Source organism: Strix aluco, chromosome 14 (genome assembly GCF_031877795.1).
Source record: "Strix aluco isolate bStrAlu1 chromosome 14, bStrAlu1.hap1, whole genome shotgun sequence".
In the NCBI taxonomy this organism is placed as follows: domain Eukaryota; kingdom Metazoa; phylum Chordata; class Aves; order Strigiformes; family Strigidae; genus Strix; species Strix aluco.
In genome coordinates this window covers 2,779,392-2,798,042 of record NC_133944.1, presented here as the reverse complement: position 1 = coordinate 2,798,042, position 18,651 = coordinate 2,779,392, and the positions used below count along the sequence as shown (strand labels likewise).

At 53.7% G+C, this 18,651-nt stretch overlaps 1 protein-coding gene across 2 annotated transcripts in view; it reads left to right on the top strand.

The window, feature by feature from the left end:
• Nucleotides 1-501: 501 nt before the first annotated feature.
• Nucleotides 502-18,651, top strand: part of JPH3 (junctophilin 3) — a 58,446-nt gene continuing 40,296 nt past the window's right edge. The window contains exons 1-2 of one of the 2 annotated variants that reach the window (XM_074840103.1): nucleotides 502-1,569; nucleotides 17,483-18,260. In XM_074840103.1, coding sequence (XP_074696204.1) covers nucleotides 1,188-1,569; nucleotides 17,483-18,260 — 1,160 coding nt within the window. In that variant the 5' untranslated portion in view covers nucleotides 502-1,187. Of the gene's footprint in view, nucleotides 1,570-2,826; nucleotides 3,043-17,482; nucleotides 18,261-18,651 lie in introns of those variants that run through there. The other variant, XM_074840104.1, reaches the window with a different exon arrangement.

The window sequence follows — 18,651 nt, the reverse complement described above, 5'->3', positions numbered from 1 at the left end:
AGAGAGAGCGAGGCAGGGGAGAGAGCGAGGCAGGGGAGAGATGAAGGGATAAATAAAATTCGGGGAGCATCCCGGCGAGGTGGCAGGGGGCTGCGGGGGGCTGCGGCCCTGCTGGGGGGCGGGGGGGGGGGGGGTGGGAAGGCGAAGGCGACGCAGTTCCTGTCTCTTTAAATCCACCCTGAGCCAGGAGCCGGGAGATGAGGCAGAGCAGAAAGCCCAGGATCCCTGCTCATTAATAAGCAGGATTTATCCCCGTGGGGAGCCGGGAAGGAGGGGGGGAGGTCGTGGGGAGAGAGGGGGGAGGCCGTGGGGAGAGAAAGGGGCGAGCAGAGGCCTTTTGCCCCCGACCCCCACCCCCCCAAGCCCCTCACCCGGGCATCCAACCTCCCTCCGAGCATCCTCCGGCCAAGATGCGGGATCCGCCGGGCGAGGCGAGCGGGTCCCCCCGGGAGTGAGGTTTGCTGGGGGTGGGGGGGGGGGTGGGGGGGGGAGGGCGGAGGAAGAAGAAGAAGAAGAAGAAGAGGAGGAGGAGGAGGAGGAGGGAGAGCTGCCGGGAGGCGATGGCGGGTTTTTAGGGCGCGGGGTGCGTGTGCGCGTTGCGGGAGGGCAGAGGCACCGCATTGCTGAGAGCCCCGGCCCCGCCATGCCGCCGCGCCGGAGCCAGCCCGGCCGGCCGGGCAGCCCGCGGGGCGGGGCGCAGCGCCGGCTCTGAGCCTTTCGGGGTGCCCTGGGCTGCCCAGCGCACCTTGGGGGGTTAGTTTTCCTTTTTCCTTCTCTTGGCATTTGGCCTCTTTTTTTTTTTTTTTTCTCCTTCCCCCCCCACCCCCCCACCCCCGTTTCCCTGCCTTGGATGGTTTTTAGGTGGAGTCGTTTGCACCAAAACCCAATAGCTGCTGCTGTTCTTGCTGCTATTTTTTTTTTTTTTTTAATGATACTGTTTCCACAGCAGGGGAAGAGAGAACTGATCCCGAATATACTCCCAGAGAATGAATAATCACAAGAAACTGGCTTAAGCAGCTCCGTGGATCTGGTGCATGATTTCGATTGAGTTTGATTTGATTTGATTTTTTTTTTTTAATTTTTTATTTTTTCCCCAAGTCATCGTTCGCATTTTATTTCCTGCATTTCTTTTTTTTTTTTTTTTTTTTTTTTCACCTTTTGAGGGATTTGCAAACCGAATTACATGCATGTCCAGTGGGGGAAGGTTTAATTTTGACGATGGAGGGTCGTACTGTGGAGGCTGGGAGGACGGAAAGGCTCATGGCCACGGAATCTGTACCGGCCCGAAGGGTCAAGGTGAATATTCGGGCTCCTGGAGTCACGGCTTTGAGGTGCTGGGGGTCTACACTTGGCCCAGCGGCAACACTTACCAGGGCACCTGGGCGCAGGGCAAGCGCCATGGCATTGGCATGGAGAGCAAGGGGAAGTGGGTGTACAAAGGAGAGTGGACCCATGGATTTAAGGGACGGTACGGGGTCCGAGAATGCACTGGAAATGGGGCCAAGTACGAAGGCACCTGGAGCAATGGATTACAGGATGGCTACGGGACAGAGACCTACTCGGATGGAGGTAGGTGCTGCATTGATACCTTCCCGGCCGGGGTGGGGGGGGTGGTGTGGGGGTACAAACCTCCAAACGGGGACCCTGGCTTTGGGCTGGAGTCTGTGAGTTTGCAACCTGCTCGCTTGGAGCGAGGGATGCTCGTACCCCGCAGGAGAGAGGGAACGAGCCCAGCGTGGCACCGGCCCAGCTCTTGGCCACAGGTAGCCCCATATGTTCCACGGGTCTCTGGGTGCCGGGTCCTCCCCCCCACACCCCCCCATATCGCCTCGATCAGGCTTTTTGGGGAGGGGAGATGGCTGTGCGGGTGGGGGACACCCAGCTCTCGCCCTGGGGGGGGTTGGAGGATGGGGTGGGCCGAGCCTTTGGGAGACGACCCAAGTTGCACATGGGATTCGCGGTTCTGACTGCACCACTGGAACCTGTAGGATTTGCATTGAAGCAACCCGGGGCAGAGGGGGAGGTCCGGGGTGGGGGGTCCAGGGCAGATGGGTGCAACTTTGGTGCTGTAAATGCTTCCAGCCAGGAGCTGGGGTCTTCGCACACCCTGCAGCCCCTCCAAACGCAGCCCCACGCTTAATAATACCAAGCAAAAGACTTTAATTCAGACAAGAGTCTTACATTCCTAGTTTACAGCTTAATGCTTAGTGTAGGGGCTCAGAGGGATCACCAAAGCTATTCTCTGCTGTCAACATGGCTTAACGAGACGTGGAGGGGAAACTAGGATTAAATAAAAAAACAAGAAAACCCAATTGGAGCGATCCAAAAAAAAAAAAATTTGCTGGACTAACAAGCTTTAAGGCCGAACTAGGAGAAACAGCTGGTGCTGTGCTGTAAGTGGCTGTATCATCCTCGCTCGTGTTTTGTGGCTACTTCCATCTAAATTGCCACCATAATACGAGGCAGGCCTACCTGCTGGCAGCCAGGGGCATTCGGCAGCGCTGCCCCGGTGTTTTGTTGGCAAACATGTCCCTCTAAAGCAGGCTTATTTCTTTTTTTTTTTTTTTTTTAAGACATTATCGTTAAGGAAATTGCAGCACTGATGAGCTCCATCGCAGCCTTCCTGAAAGGTGCTGCAAGACCTTTCTCTAGAAAACCCAGTTTGCTGCTTTGTGATTATACAGGGAGGCAAGATTAAACATTATCTGCAGCTGCTCTTTTATGCTCTCAAAGGGAGAGGTGGAACGATCTCTTTGATTTTTAATGATAATTTTGTGCTGGTGGCTTTCTCCTAAAGGAAAATATAGCTGCAACCTTTTGTTTCAGCCGCCTGGAATAGTGCTGGGGTCTGAGCTGGAATCTGCCGAGTGTGTGTTTGCAAGCCGTCGATAAATCCCAGCAGTCCTTCACTTGAGAATAAAGCTTGGTCAGAGAATAATCGCCGTCTCCCACGTTCAAAGCGGTCAGGAGGGGGTGGGTGGGGGGGGTGTCTCTGCGTGTTCCCAACGCGAGTGCCGCCTCCCTGCTCCCCTCCTGGCACCCAGCCCCTGCCCAGGGGGTTTGCGGGAAGGCAGACAGAAGTCTCCATAAACTACAGGTCTCCGAGGGCTGGGTGTTGCAGGGCCGGCCCCGTCCCCGGGCACACATGTGCCCCCCACCCCGGCTGCCAACTGCAGCGCAGCAGTTTTTTGGGAAACCCGGGGAGCATCTCCAAATTGGGGTGGCTTACCAGCAGTTTCACTGTTTCTGAGAACCTACCAGAAGCAAAGAGCTTTTTTCTTCCATCTTGTCAGGCCAGTTTGGGCACCGAAAAGCTCCATTGCATGTTTATCGTTTGAGGAGGAGGGAAGAGGATCAGCGGGAGAAAAGGGCAGGGTCTGTAGCATAAGGAACTCTGCAAACCATCCTGGGAGGAGGGGACGGCGGTGCTGGGGAAAGGCAGAGCGATGGTACCTGTGGCCAAGCCCATCCTGCTGCCGGCAGCGGGGACAGGCCCCGACGGGCTCCTCCACACCAACTTCCCCCCATTTCAGTTGGGCAGTCGCCATGGGATGACCGAACCCAGCTGAAATTACACTTTCACCCCCTCGGTTGCAAGCACCCAGAGGCCACGGCCCTTTTCCCAGTTGCCTGGCACCATTCTGGGTAGAAAACACCAAAGTTGGGCATCTCCAGCCTTTTGGACACTGGAACCTTAACGAACTTTGTGTGTTTGGATGCGAGAAGCTGGTGCGTGCAGGAGCGCTGCTGGAAGGGTGGCTGCGCAGCTATGGCACAGGGGAGGCAACTGTGGGGAAGGATGTTTCTCATTAATCTATTCAAGTTATTACCTTCATCAAACTGAAGTATCCTAGAATCCTCGCCCCAGCATCTGTCACTTGCCACCCACAGATAAATATTCATCCCTTGCATATTTTTTTTTTTTTTTAGCACATCCACCAGAGCTAGGGGATGGGTCCCTAAATGCGCAGCGAGGCTCAGGAAGCGAGATGCCCAGAATTCATGGGTTTTCACTCCCAATTTTACCATTTCCTTGCACGGCAGTGGGTAAGGGCAAATCTCAACACGCCAGCAGCCGTTGCCAGCGCTATCTTGGGGAGCGGTATTTTGTGTGACCGATGCGCACGTGGTGATGCCTTGGGCTTGGACGTGGGGTACGGCATGCGGTGGCCTGAGCCGAGTTGCTACCCACCCCCCCGGCGCTCACCACCCCGGGTACCGTCCCCCCAGCCCCCCCGGCTCCCCACGCCGGGTGCTCACGCCTGCCACACGCACGCACGCTTCCCCCACATGCAGCTTGCCGATCTCACACCTCCCACGCTGACACACTCATCGCCATGCACACACGCCTCTCCTCCCCACGCCGAGACGGCGCTTCGCCCCTCCGCTTGCATACCCACACGCACGTGGTCAGCCCCCGGCCCCGCGCCAGCGCTCCCTGACCCCTGCACGCGCCGGATGAGTGCGAGCTGTGTGCCCCGAGCCATGCGGGTACGTGCTCATCGACCCAGACCTATGACACAGAGCCCAAATAAACAGAGCCACGCTGTTCCCCTGGAATCCCACACTTGGCCAATTCTCCCTGGCGCTGCTGCGCGCCTGACCCACGGTCCTGTCTTTCCCCTGCACACACGCACTCATTCAGACCCCCCCCGAACAACGATACTGCCGAGACATCCTTATCTTCCTGCCAAAAATCCCTGCCACCTCCTGCCCCCATCCAGGAGCACCCAGATATTACATAAACCAGGCTTCTGAGAGTTGCTTCAGCCAGATGCTGGAGTTGTGCCGCGCATTTGCTGGGCCTGATTCAGCCCAGCTCCAGAGCAGGAGCAGGCATGCTCCCTTGCTCCAGGAGGAAGGGGCTGCATCCACCTGGATCAGCACCGATGTGAGCCGGAGCCGCTGAGGTCGCCCTGGCTGGGGCTGGTGGAACCTTTCTGGAGCAGAGGGTTGGAGACCTCCTCCCATTGGAGACCATCTCCTGAGATCAGGAGACATCTCAGCTGGTTCCTGCCTTTCTGTAACTCCACGGACACTTTGGAAATAGTGGTTTTACCCTGGGGACAGTTTGGGGTGTAACTGCAGGCTTGCCATGGGGATCCGAGGGCTGTGCGTTGGGTTTGGGTTTTGCTGCCGAAACCATTATGGGAGTGGATAAGATGGGGTGGATAAAGGAAGCCCCAAATCTGCTTTTGCCCTTTCCATCCCCACCAAAGCTGTTTTTCTTCTCCCTCCACCTCTCCCCAGCTGAGCATTTGGGATCTGAGACAGGACAGGGGCTCAGGGAGGGACCAGCCCCTCTCTAGGGTCTCCCAGTGCCCAGCCAGCCCTCGGGGAACAACTCGCAGTGGTTTTCCAGGCTGGAGGTGTCTGTGGTGCATCGGGACCGCACCGGGTCCCTCCTGCTGCCACCCCTTCACCCCATCCTGGGTGCCCACGTGCTCCACGCAGCTTTGTTTCTCAGGAGGGCTACCCCAAAAGGGATGGGCGGTCGCATCGCCGTGTTCATCTTGTGTAATCCTCCGTGCCCACTCACCTAAATGAATCATCCCTTTGATAGGTGAGTGAAATATAATTAGTGTTTTCATTGTTAGCACCGTGTGAGTAGGCAAGTGGGTTTTCTTGGCCCGCGTTGGGAAATTTTCATGCTTTGGGAGCGATGGGGAGAGGGAAGCAGTGCAGTGGGAGCTGCCGGTGTGGGCTCTCTCGCAGCCTGTCCTGCCCAGGCAGGAGCCACGGTGGCTCCTTGCCCCACTTTCCCCACCTCTGTGGTGGCACCGGTGACACCTCCAGCCGCTCCTTTAGCAGGAGCTACTGACCAAATGGCTTTGAAATGGTTGAGGAGGTGAAAAACATGAAATATTTTGCAAAAGCAGGCCCCTTGCCAGCGTAGAGGGCTGCTTTGGGGGGATGGACCAGGGATGCCGGGGGGGGGACCTGCTTGTCCGGGAAGGGGCTGCATCCCCCTCGCCTGAGCTGAGAAGTGGTTTTGGGTGAACCACCACCGGCCAGTGCCGCTAAGGGCAGCGGCATCACTAAGCGCTGCCTCATGCCTCTCTCCATACCGGGGTTTTTCACGGGTTCTTCTACAGTTGCAGGGAACCAACGAGCGAGGGCAAATTTCCATGCGATCTATTAATAGCGCCGATGTCAGAAATACCTTAAAAGTATCAGCTCTCGTCTTATTTTGCTGCCGGGAAGGAATTGTTGATGCACTTTAAATAGTGGGCGGAAACGAGCAAATACAAATGCGCCCTGATCCCTGATCCTCCTGGTTCCTGCAGAATCCAGACACACATAGCTGATCCTAACAACCCCCCCAAGAGCCTGATAATTAAAAAAAAAGCTTTGAACTTTGTTTATAAAATATCTCGCTCGCTAGATTTGGTATGGAAGATGTTTGCAGTGCAGCAGTCATTATAGGAGAGCAATAAGAGAAACATGAGGACCCGCCGAACATAGGAAAATGAATCAAAATACTAAATGAAGATTCTGACCAGCGTCATTAAAAATAAATGATATGAACTCATGGTTATTACTTATCTCGCTGGAACATGCTGCTTAGTTTCAGGTACAGCTCAGGACAGAGGAAGAAGGATTTTGACCCCGGGGAAAAGTACATGAGATAGAAATTGCCAGACAGGCTTAGACCCTCACTCCATCTTCTCGAGTTTTTTATCCAGGTGTGATGTTCCAGGGGATGGTGTAGGACCAACCCTGGAGGGATCTGACCCCCTTACACACCTCTCCCTGACCCATAATAGAGGGTGACCTGAGTCCTGAAGCACAACTTTAATATCCATTCACTGGGGACGCTGGGGTGGGTTTCTCACAGCTTTTAATGCAAATCTCAGGATATTTGCATGTGATTTGATATCCCATGGGGCTCCTCGTGGTTGGGTGACATCTGCTCCTGTAACTGAAGGTTTTTTTTCCTTGAAGCTCCAGCTTGTGGAATCATGTGATTTTGCAAGATTTTCAGCTTCATTTTTGAAGCAAGGTTTCCACCCAGACTATTGCAGAAAAGTCATTCTTACAGGCTGGAAACCAGCAGACAAGAGCTAAAAATGCCTTCTGTTTAAAAATGCCTTGATTTTAAAATGAACCTGATTAATTTTGAATGCTTTGAGTCAGGTAACGCTGATGTAGATGAATGATCTGTATTAACATAGGCATGACTTGAAGATACAGAAGCTGGGCAGGGTGAGGTTGGTGATGGTCTTATAGGGGGAAAAACACTGTGGTTTAGCATCTGCCTGGGGAGATTTGGCAGTTTTTGCCTGTTTGGGGTCTGGCTTTGGCATTGGCTGAAATCCTGACCAAGAAAGGATTTTTTTTTTGGCAGGAGTTTGCAATAGTTACGGGAGAGTCTTGATGCTAGTTTACCTCTGCAGTAAGTTGTTTAACTTAGAATTAAAGTATTTGTTAACAAAAAAGGGGAGCTTGGAGAAAAAAAAATACTTGAACAGCAAGTGTTTATGTTTTGGGGTTTGATATTGGCTTTTCAAAGAGAGATTCTGGCCTTTGAATCAACAATCCTTAAAAATTGCAATCGATGCATGAACATTCCCTTAGACCAGCCATTCCTGTCCCAAAATTATTCCCTGAAGAGGTTCCACTTACTCTTAACATACAGCAGAGCATCATGAATTTTCATGAATGAGTGAAAAGCCAGAGCAAGGTCCCTAAGTTTGCAGATATTTAAACCAAGACGATCTCTATAAAGATACGATTTGTTGCTCAGGGCATCACTTTGGGTCTGTAAGGTGTTTCTTTGGACTGAATAAGGGGTTGGATCATTTATTTCACAGGAAATAAGTAAACCCTGTTCTCACCTTGTCCCATCCTGTGCCGTCCCCGCTCCTGGTACAGCCTCGTATCCCACATCCGTGGGGAGCTCAGCCTCGTCCCACGCACCTGAGCATCTCCCACACCTCTCAAGGGATGCAGCCACCCAAAACCCGGCGCCGGCACGCAGCGCCGTTTGCGAGCACCGGAGAATTAGCCCTTACTCCCGTGAGCTCTGCCGAGAAATGGGGTGAGATCACAGAGTTTGCGATGAGGATTAGAGCGCTGGAGGATTAACGGACTAAGCATTAGCCCGATTTCACTCTGCTTTGTGAGAGGAGCACATTAGCTGTAATAAAGGCGCTGAGCGATATGTTAATGTGTTTCGCACCCCTCGTGCTAAAGCCTCATCCTGGTTTTGGTCCCAGTCGGTGTCCAAATCTGCAGGGATTCAGCTGCTCTGGGCCCCGTTTCACCAGGGGATGATGCTCCCTTGACTTTCCCTGGCTCCAGCAAACCTGGCACTTCCCATTCCCAGGAAGACTAGAAATTTCTTGCTTTAGTTTTTTCCTTTTAGAAAGCTACATTTCCCCTGACTCCAGGATCTGGTGCTTTAAGAAAAATCGTGACTGGCCTGAGATGCATTATGAGCCCCATCAGAATTAGCAATGCTGAGATTTGATTGTCATTATAATGGTTTGAAGCATTTCTCCGAATGCTGGCTGGAAAAGGCAATTACTAATGAACGCAAACAGGCTCGGGGAAGCAGGAGATACAGAAGCAATGAGAAGGAAGAGGGAGGGGGTGCTCAGCACAGACTTGCGTTGTCCTGCACACCACAGAGAGCAAATTGAGTTTTTTCCCCCTCAAAGCAAATAGCTGAAATACCTCAGAAGCTGTTGTCAGGTGAGCCCGAACCTAGTCATGGGTCTGGGGGGATGCTCCTCTCGCAGATGTTCTCCAAGCTGAATTTCCATATGTGATTCTTCTGGAGTGGCTTCTCCTTAATATTATAAGGGCACGTATTCATTACTGGCCAGTCCCTGTGAAAAATGGTTTAATTCCTGCCGCTGGGGTTATCTTCAGGGGTAGGACACCAGCTTCAGGGCTTTGCCCCCTTCCCTGCCCTGCCGTAGGTTTGCTGTAGGCTGGGCAAAGCCACTTCGTGGCCGCAGCAGAAGGAGCCACACACCTCGTTTTGTTGGAGGAGCTCATCCTCCATCTCGCTCTGCGCCTCAGTTTCCCCTCTGTAAGTGCAAACAGCAGCAGTCTTTGCAGTGCCATGACACACGTCGTTTGCCAGTGAGGGAAGCAGCTTCATTCTGCTGATCTGATTGCAAAGTATCTTTGTGGCAGTCATCATGGCAATGAGAATATAAAGGACTCCCCATGTTTTGGATGGGGCTCACACCCCCCAGATAAGCATTCTCGCCACATGTGGCCCTGCTTTTCAGGTGCAGACCAGCCCTGCACCCATCTCTACCTGCTTGCAAAGTGATCTCCTACGCTCCATCACCCAAACCCAACCACCCCACTGGTTTGTTTCCTTAGATGGAGGGTCCCTGCCATTTAGCTTTAAAAAGTGATAGCTAACTGTGCTGATAGGAGCTGCACAACTGTAATGATTTATTATTTGCAGAGCCCCAGCAACAGACTTAATGCTACCCAGCACCCAGGCAGCAGCAAAGCAGCCCACGACAGCTCTGCTCGCGTCCTCTCTTCTCTCTGCTCTGCTCTTTGCCGTTCTCCTGTCTCCCTTCCCTTCTCTCCTCCACAGATGCCTAGACCTCACTGTGCCCAGCAAGTATGTATGTATCCAGCCTTGCATTAAGCAACATGACTAACATCCATCACGTGTTCGTGCCTGCAGATTATATTTGCATACTCAAAAATCCATACTTTATTTCTTCCCCTGTGTAAGCAGTTACCAGAGCATATTTTTGGCAAATTAGCAGCCCCAGCAGAAGCATCTGACTGTGTTTTTAGCATGACTTGGTGGTGGTCAGAGGCATGGAGAGCCTTGGCAGGGCTGGCAGGGAGATAATTCGCGGCTGATCCATGCGGCATTGCACACACGCACCGTCACCGGTTCCCACCTTTCACAGTGGGCGATGCAGGTGGCAAGTCCTAGCCCTCCATACCATGCCTGCGTGGGATTTAGGTGAGCATTTGGGGGACGGTTGCTGCTCTCTGCCCAATAGCTGGGGACAGGGCAGGGAATGCAAGTCACCCAGCACAACGCCTTGTCCCGCTGCCAGGAGTGCAGGAGGAACGGCTCTGAGGAGGGCTTGGCACCAAATATGCACCCATATGCATGCTCAGGAGGACCCATACGTACAGGTAGCACCTTTGGGGGGCATATTTTTACCACCAAGGCCCCCTGACTGCTGGACATCAGCTGGGGTGGCCAACGAGCGTGTCCCCATCATCACACCATCAGGACTGAGGCTGAATTAGCATCCTCCAGGCCTCTCTTTTCTCTCACGCATCTTCTCTTTGGGATGGAGGTTTCTGAGATGCTAAACGTGATTTGGGCATGAATCCTCCCTGGGACTTTCTGATATCGCAAAGCTGGAAAGTGGTATCTGTAAAACTTCCTCCTTCTTTTGGAATTCAAGAGACCGGCCTAATTATTGCCATCGGATGTCTTTAATTAATATGCTACAGAGATCAGAGATAAGAGGGGGGGGTGAGCATACCAGGAAGGATCCTTCGCAAGATAAACTAGCAATTTGCAAGGCCTAATTACTTTGGCTGGGTTTGGAAAAGTGGATGGGCGCTTTGGACAACTCAGACCTCATTCCCAAATTTTGCTGAGTGGCGGAAGGGAGCTGGGAAGGTTGGACCACTGCTGCTGCCGAACAGTCACTGTAACAGGCGGATCTGGCTGTGCTTCAAGGATGGGACAGAGGCTACAGAGAAACCTGCCCTTTGAAGCCTGCTGCTCCCATGTTCTGTGAAAGCCTGGGTAGCTGCGCCCGTGTCACTGATTATTTTAGCTAACGTGGAAATACCTTGCATTGACCCGTGATGGTGGGTTGTTTGTGGGGTTTTTTTAACTCAATGATGGGTAAGGAATATTTTTCTAAGCATTTGACTTCTTCTGAGGTCGTGTTGTGATAATAATATGTATGTGCCCACGGGCCTCAAAATGCTTTACAGCATCCTAAATAACTGCTTGAATTTCTCCGTGTGAGAAACTGAAGCGGAGCAAGGCAGGGCAGGTCTGTGCAAACCTCCCTGTGTGCTTTACCCCATGTGCTTGCCAAGGGCTTTGTCCTGCAGGACACGGAACTGGCTGTCTCTGTTTGGGAAAAGCCTGTGAGCAGCCTTCAGTCCATAAAGCTTGTACTTAATGGTGTCCCTGGAGTGGAGCCAGAGGGCTCAGCAGCCTGCAAAATGCCAAATCCTTGAGTATGGGGAGAGGGATGGAAGAAAATGCAGCCATTCCAACCCCAAAAATCCTGAATTCTGTCTCCTTCCAATGCCATGGTGGAGATGGACCAGGTTTATATCCAAGTGAATGATCCCACCTTCAGCCACGGGAAGCCCCATGTGCTGGGTGCTGAGCAGCTCATCTTCACCCCTTGGGGCTACCCCCAGTATCGTTCAAAATCCACTTATTGCTCTGGTGTGCCCTAAGGTGCTGCTTGTTTGTTGGAAAGCTGGACTCCCCCGGGCATCGTTGTTGGTCTTTGCCATCTCTCCGTAAGCAGGAGAAGACTGTGGGTGCCAGGCAGCCCCTCAGCTTGGGGCAGCAAGCAGCAAAGCCAGGCGCTTTCCACCCTCTGGCATTTCTCACCTTCACCTGCTGAGTGCAGCACTGTAGGCCACCTCCATCTGGGCCAGAAAGGCCATTTTCTAGGTGTTTCAGGTCTCCTTTGCCTCTCCGTTGCTTTGTTCTGTGCAAAACGCACCTGGTATAGAGACAAGCGGCATCAATGAAGTGACTCTTCTTCTTGCCTGAGGTTTCAGCCCAGGGTGCTGCGTGTGGGAAGAGCAAGACATGAGTTGGTTGCCTCTTCCCAGTCATGGTGAAGACCTCATGTACAAGAGCGAGCAGCTCCCTCTGCAGTCCTGGGCCCACGAGCACCTACACGAGCCCCACCGCAGCGGCTGGACCCCCAGGAGATGAGATGGAGATGGAGATGGGTCTCCTCCTTCCCCGCTCCCCAGGAAAATCCCAAAAAGCTCTTTGGCAAAGCCAAAGAAATGAACGGAAACCCGTAATTCTTTCCGGTGTCTGTAATGCCTCAGATCCTCCAGGAGCACTTTGCAAATAGGAGCTAATTAGTCTTCCCAATACCCAGCTGAATCGCTGGAGTGCTGCTGCATTATCCCTGTTTCCAGCAGGGAACACAGAGGCGCAGAGGTTGCACCCAGCCATCTCGTAGTCGGCTTTGCGCAGGGTCCTGCTCACCTCCCTGATTCTGCAAGGTGCAAACCAGGGCTAACCCTGATTTCGGGGATTTTGGGATTATGGGGACAAGAGGAGCAGCCCTGCAGACTCTGCTCTCTTCCCAGAATATATTTTAGCCTCCTGAGCCAAATGCTGAGAAAGCGCTGAATAACTTCAACAAATTAGATTACTTTTTGGTACTTGTCATTTCTCAAAACATTTTATCTTCTGCTGGAGCATCAGAAATGATGGTTTGGAGGCCAGTGACTTCCCGCTTTCTGCTTTCAGCCCAGCTGTCTTCAGCCAAGGATGGGGCTCCACATGGTCTTCAAAGCAATGGAAATTCCTGCAGGAGTTTTAAAAGCCATTTGGAAACAACCCAGCCTTGTTCCAAGGGGAGTGAGCCAAAAAAACCCCAAACCCCAGGCTTAAGGACAGAATTGAAAGTGGCCAACAACCGCATTGCCTCTTTTCTTCCCTCCATGTTTCCATCCCAACTTTCCCTGTCTTCCCCACAAGCCCGTTCCCTTGCTCACGCTCCATCTGCAGTTTCTGAAAGAGGAATTTTCTTGCCGATCCATCTTTCAGGATGACTTCGGTTATTTTCTCCTAGCCTCAGGTTACGCCCTCTCCTTGTCTCTGCTCTGCACACGCGTGGCCACATCCCCACCCTTCTTGGCATCACCTCTATCTTGGCCAAATCCTGCTGGAGCGATGACACCAGAAGTCAAAAAATTTTCCCTGGGGTAAAACCACGGCAAGCATGAGCACAACCTGCTTATTCCCTTGGGCTCTGTTTTTACTGCAGAATTCCCATTCCCAGGGCAGGACCAGGCCCCCTTTTCAGCAGGGTGGTAGTGGTGACTGAGATTTCTTGGCTTGGATGTCCAGTGCTCTCCTGTCCTGCATCTGCTCTTGTCCATGACTTCCAGCCAGCCCTAGCCCTGCCTGCACAGCTCGGCTGCCTGTGCGATGCTGCCCTGACCACGTAATGGATGCTGCATTTTCCCCACTGCAATCACTCCATTAATATCATGCAATTAATGCTTTGGGAAGCTTTTTGCAAATATTGATAGTAAGGAAAGAGCTACAACGCAGAAATGGCTGCTGCTTCGGTTGTATTACCATAGTAAGTCACAAATTACCGAGCTCAGGAGGACTTTCTTTCCATGTCCAAGGCTTTCTTGGCTGCTCTTTGTCTTTTTTGCCCAGTGCAAAAGGCCCATACAGAAGTGGGATGGAGATTTGTGGCATCTTGGAGGCATCCATAACAGCGACCTGCATGGCTGCGGGGAAGAGGTTGGCACGTTTTCCTCCCCAGCAATTCTCCTCCGTCACGCTGGCTTTGCCTCTTTTCTGTAGGGCTTGGGCAGTGCAGTCAGCTTGTGGCCAGGACTGCAGTAGCCTTGGCTTGCTCGCTGCTTCCCATCCCAACGGAGGCATGTTCCCCTCTTGCACACAAGTTAAAGAGGGCATCTGCTCTTCTGCCCCGACCCTGGGAGGTGCTCAGCTCTCTACATTTGCACTGAAGTCCTTGAGAACCTCTGTTCAGCACCTCAGCAGATCAGTCTGGGGACCTTTTGCATCAGACATGCTCGTCCCATTACCCCCAGCCCCATCCTATGGTCCCCACTGCACCGGCTTCCCATTGCATGTCCCTTTTCAGCTCCCTAGCTCTGAAACAGCTATAGCTGGTCCATCCAGGCACGGAAAGTGGAAAATCATAAAATCCTGTTTCCTCTACAGAGAGAAAGAGTCTCCTGGCTCCTTGTGAGATTAAACTTCGTGCATATATCTGCAAATGTTTAGGGGGCAGGGGTTAAGCTGAGCAGTGCAAGGGGAGGAGGTGACAGTGCTTAGCAATGCAGATCAGAGGGCTCTGAGACCTTCCAGTGTTTACGGCCAAATCCTGGGATATTTAGGGGTTTAAAACATAATAAAGTTAGATGAAGTGCTGTTCGGGTAAGGAAGGATGGACGATCTCAGCTCCCTGGAAGGAATCTCTTTGGTGTGCTGGTGGCCATGAAGGTGGTCAGATGTCTTGGTAGCCATCAGAGAGGTGGCTGTGCCCTCCCAGGCAACCCCCAGAGGTAATCCACGCTGCTGCCTCCAGCAGGAAAGCAAGTAGGAGAGCCACAACACCCCTGAAAGCATGTGTGGGGTGTGGGTTTTACTCTCTGCTGGGAGTTGCTCCATGATTCTGGGAGGGGAGAAGCAGGACGGGCTGGCTGGCTGGGCTGGCTCCTCACCTCCTTGCATCCTCTACCTCGAAAAATCAGCCTTGCCAAGGAGATGCAGAGATTGCTCCTGGCAGCCGTGCAGTTCTAGGAGTAGGTTGTAAGACCATGCAAAGATGACAGCTTCCCGGGCACCTCTGCCTCGCTGGAGATACACACAGGCGCTCGCTGCAGCTGTAACCTGCTGTGACCAATTTGCCGCCTCTGCTCCAGCTGAGACGCGCTGTCACGCCTGCTCCGAGAGCGCTTTGTTCTGCTCTTTGCCTCTGCCTCTGGTTTTCAGCAAAGGGCCGTGCTTGCTTTATGGTGCTTTGGTTTAATCCGCCTTTTTTTTTTTTTTTTTTTTTTTCACAGCTGTGGATTTGCTAGGAGACAGGGAGGTCAAGGGACCTGCGTGGGGCCAGGGACTGAGTCAAGGGATTCAGCCACGGGAAAGGGAGTCAAGGACTCGGGCAGGGCAGGCTCTGACAAATCTCGTGCAGGATCTTTTCTCCCTGTCCCCACAGTGGCATCTTTCCCTGAAACCCATTGAATCCATCTCTATAGGAAACAGGAAGCTGAGCACAGTGCGAGGACATCCCAAGACGTCTTGGGGGCTCCCTTTGTGGGGGTGCTCAGCGTGTTGGGGGAAATCTCTCTCACCCGGCTTCTGCCCATCGCCCCCAGTAGGTTGTCCTGCTGAGATGCGCTGAGAAGGAGCCAGAAAGGGAAGCGAGATGGTGCCAGGTCTGCAGGGGATGGATGGGTGACTTTGTGGGCTCTGCCCTGCCCCAGGCACCGTTCCAGGGTGCCACTGGGCACGGGGAGAGCCGTGGTCACGCAGCATCAGTTTGTTGCCTGTTTTTGGAGACACCAAAGTGGGCTGCAGCGGGTCAAGCCCAGCTCACAGCTCACACCCAACCACAGGACATGTCTGATGTTTCCTCAGAGCTGTTTACGAACCGTCTTGCTGGTTGTCCCCCATCCTTCTCCCCGGCGGCACTGCCACCACCTCCTTGCCCTGTCCTGCCATAATCCTGGTGCTCTGCCTCCCTCCCCAGTGCTAATCCTATAAACCCTCGGTAAATCCTGCCTGCCTGGCCCTGCCTCTCCTTGTCCCTTCTCTGAGGCAGTCTTTGTGGGGTGCCCTAGCTTGGGGCTGGCATTTTTTTTGGGTGCACAAGGCTGTCACCCACATAATGTAGCACCTTGGGGGGTTGCTTGCATCAGAGCACTGGGAAGGATGCCCAAGCCCCAGGAGGTTTGTGCAAAGAGTTCTTGGCTATTAGATGAGACAGCTCATGCACCCCTAAATGCACCCCAAAATGTGCCCGGGTGCTAGTTTCACACTCTTGGGAAGCAGTTGCCGTGCTCAGCATGAGCCGCTCCAGCCTGTACCTGTCTCCAGAGCTACCACTGAGCCCCGGGGACAGGGTGGTGGAAACCCCTAAGGGAGTCCTGGGGGTAGGATCGGGATGAGGAATGAAACAGAGCAGAAGGATGTGTCGCTGTAGGGTTGGGATCACTCCTTGGAGCGAGGGTTGGGTTTATCTGGGCTGGGGATGGCCAGCACAGCCTGTTTTAATAATCCTTTCCGCTGGGGCATTGGAAAATGTTGAGAGGGAAAACACTGCAGCAAGGCAGATAGGTCTCAGGGAACAATATTTTTGCAGCCAAAAGAGCCAGCTCAGGTGGACCCAACAGGTTGCTCATGTCTACGAATCACAACCTGATTGCAAAGAGCATCTTGTGCAGAGAGGGTATGGAAAGTCTTTATCAGACTGAGCTGGTGGTAATCATCCAGGCTGTTTTCGTCGGGGCTGTTTCAGTTTGATTCTCATAGGGTTCACTGTTTCAGCAAGTCTATTTTAAGACTCCCTTGGCGTGCAGGAGCAGGGCTGGCACAAAAGGAGGCCCCGGTGCTGCAAGGTGCTGCCTGTGCCCGTCCCAGCACGGGGCCTTGCTCTTGGCATCGCCAGCCGGGGGTGGGGGGCAGCAGGGCAGCCCGGGGCCAGGACTGGCCGCAGCATCCCAGCAGCACCAGTGTCAGGCGAGGAGCTGTCCTCAGGCTCATCAATCCGCCCCACGAGGGCTTAGGCGGGAGGTGAATCACTACATCTCGAGCTAGTCCAGAAGAGATTAAGCTAACCTAAGAATAAAAACAAGCCCCGCAGTTCAACCAGCTGGGCTAAAATGCAAAAGCGTGGCAATCGCTGAGCTCCAGGAGGGGAAGGGGTTATAAACCCCGGGCAGATTACCACCGCACATTTTGGCGCGCAGGGCAGGTGTTATACTCTGGTTGTGCTTCCTGGGCTGGATGGGTTTCTTGTGCCTCCATTTCCAGTGTCACAGCAAGGTCCCGTGTGCGTTTCATCCCATTAACGACTAGTTAATCAACTCCAGTAAGTGCCCACGCAAATGTAGGAGTTCAAACAGGGGCACATTTCCAAGGAGAATGACCAAATGGATCTCTGCTTCTGAGGCCTTTATTTCTACAGAGCCGCTCCCTTCCGCTACACGCCGGATGAAAGGCACTATGTATATAAATAAATGCATTGTAATATACCATCCGCTTTGATCACTGCCGGCAGCATGGATGGGATCAAAGTCTGCTCCCGGATAACAATTCCACTACCCCGTCTCCCTTCTCCCTTCCCTTTCAAATTCGGGGCTGTTCTGAGGGACAGTTCCTCGAAGCATCGCTCCCTGCACGCTGGTGCCTTGGCTGGTTTCTGATATTTCCACGCTGCAGCTGGAGTGCATGCCTGCAATCCAACCAAGATGTTATTTTTTTCCTCCCACAACGTGACATTACAATCCTTGTCATGGAGATGGGACTGGGATCCAGAGCTGCATTTTGTGTTTCCTGCTAGTGAAGGGCTTGCAAAGGAGTTGACCCAGCGCTGAGGGATCTGGTGGAGTTGAGAATGGTCAGTGTGAGGTTCATGGTTGGACTGGAGGATCTTCAAGTGCTTTTCCAACCCAGATGATTCTGGGATTCTGAGTTTGACACTGCTAGTGGTCCACGGGATGCCATGCCATGAAACCCCTCTTTGCTTTTGTCTCCTCTTCCCAGGGACATACCAGGGCCAGTGGGTCGGAGGGATGCGCCAGGGTTACGGCGTCCGGCAGAGCGTTCCCTACGGCATGGCTGCGGTTATCAGGTCACCCCTGAGGACGTCCATCAACTCCCTGCGCAGTGAGCACACCAACGGCACAGCGCTGCACCCCGACTCCTCGCCGGCGGTGGCTGGCAGCCCCGCCGTCTCCCGAGGTGGCTTCGTCCTCATGGCCCACAGCGACGCCGAGATCCTCAAGAGCAAGAAGAAGGGCATCTTCCGGCGGTCGCTGCTGAGTGGGCTCAAGCTCCGTAAGTCCGAGTCTAAGAGCTCCTTGGCCAGCCAGCGGAGCAAGCAGAGCTCTTTCCGGAGCGAAGCCGGGATGAGCACCGTCAGCTCCACTGCCAGCGACATCAACTCCACCATCAGCCTGGGCGAGGGCGAAGCTGAGCTCTCCGTCATCGAAGACGACATCGACGCCACCACCACCGAGATCTACGTCGGCGAGTGGAAGAACGACAAGCGGTCGGGCTTCGGGGTGAGCCAACGCTCGGACGGGCTGAAGTATGAGGGAGAATGGGCCAACAACAAGCGCCATGGCTACGGCTGCATGACCTTCCCCGACGGCACCAAGGAGGAGGGCAAGTACAAGCAGAACATCCTGGTCAGTGGCAAGAGGAAGAACCTCATTCCGCTGCGGGCCAGCAAGATCCGCGAGAAGGTGGATCGGGCCGTCGAGGCGGCCGAGCGGGCGGCCACCATCGCCAAGCAGAAAGCGGAGATCGCAGCGTCCAGGTAAGGTGGTCCCCATCCCGACGTGGCGTCTCAGCAGCGGTCCTGCCCCAACGCCTGTGGTTTGACGGGAGAAGTAGGATAAGACTTTTTGTGGTAGTAGGTGCTCAAGGGGGTATTTTAGGAAAGCTGCTGGAGGCAGGCAAGCGTGGCGATGGGCATCTGCTGGTGCAGGCAGTGGTCGGTGCTATCTGGACCCCAAAGCAAGAGTGAGGAGCATCCTGGAAAGCCAAGCTGCTGGGCTTGCCCAAACCTCATGGATGGTGTTCAAAATGAGGTGGATCCCAGCTGAATTGTCCCTTGGCTAACTCTGAGGGGGCTGTGGATGCACGGCCTTCCCCAACCAGCCGGCGAGGCCATGCAGGCTCACCCAGAGCACTGCGTTCGCTGCAGC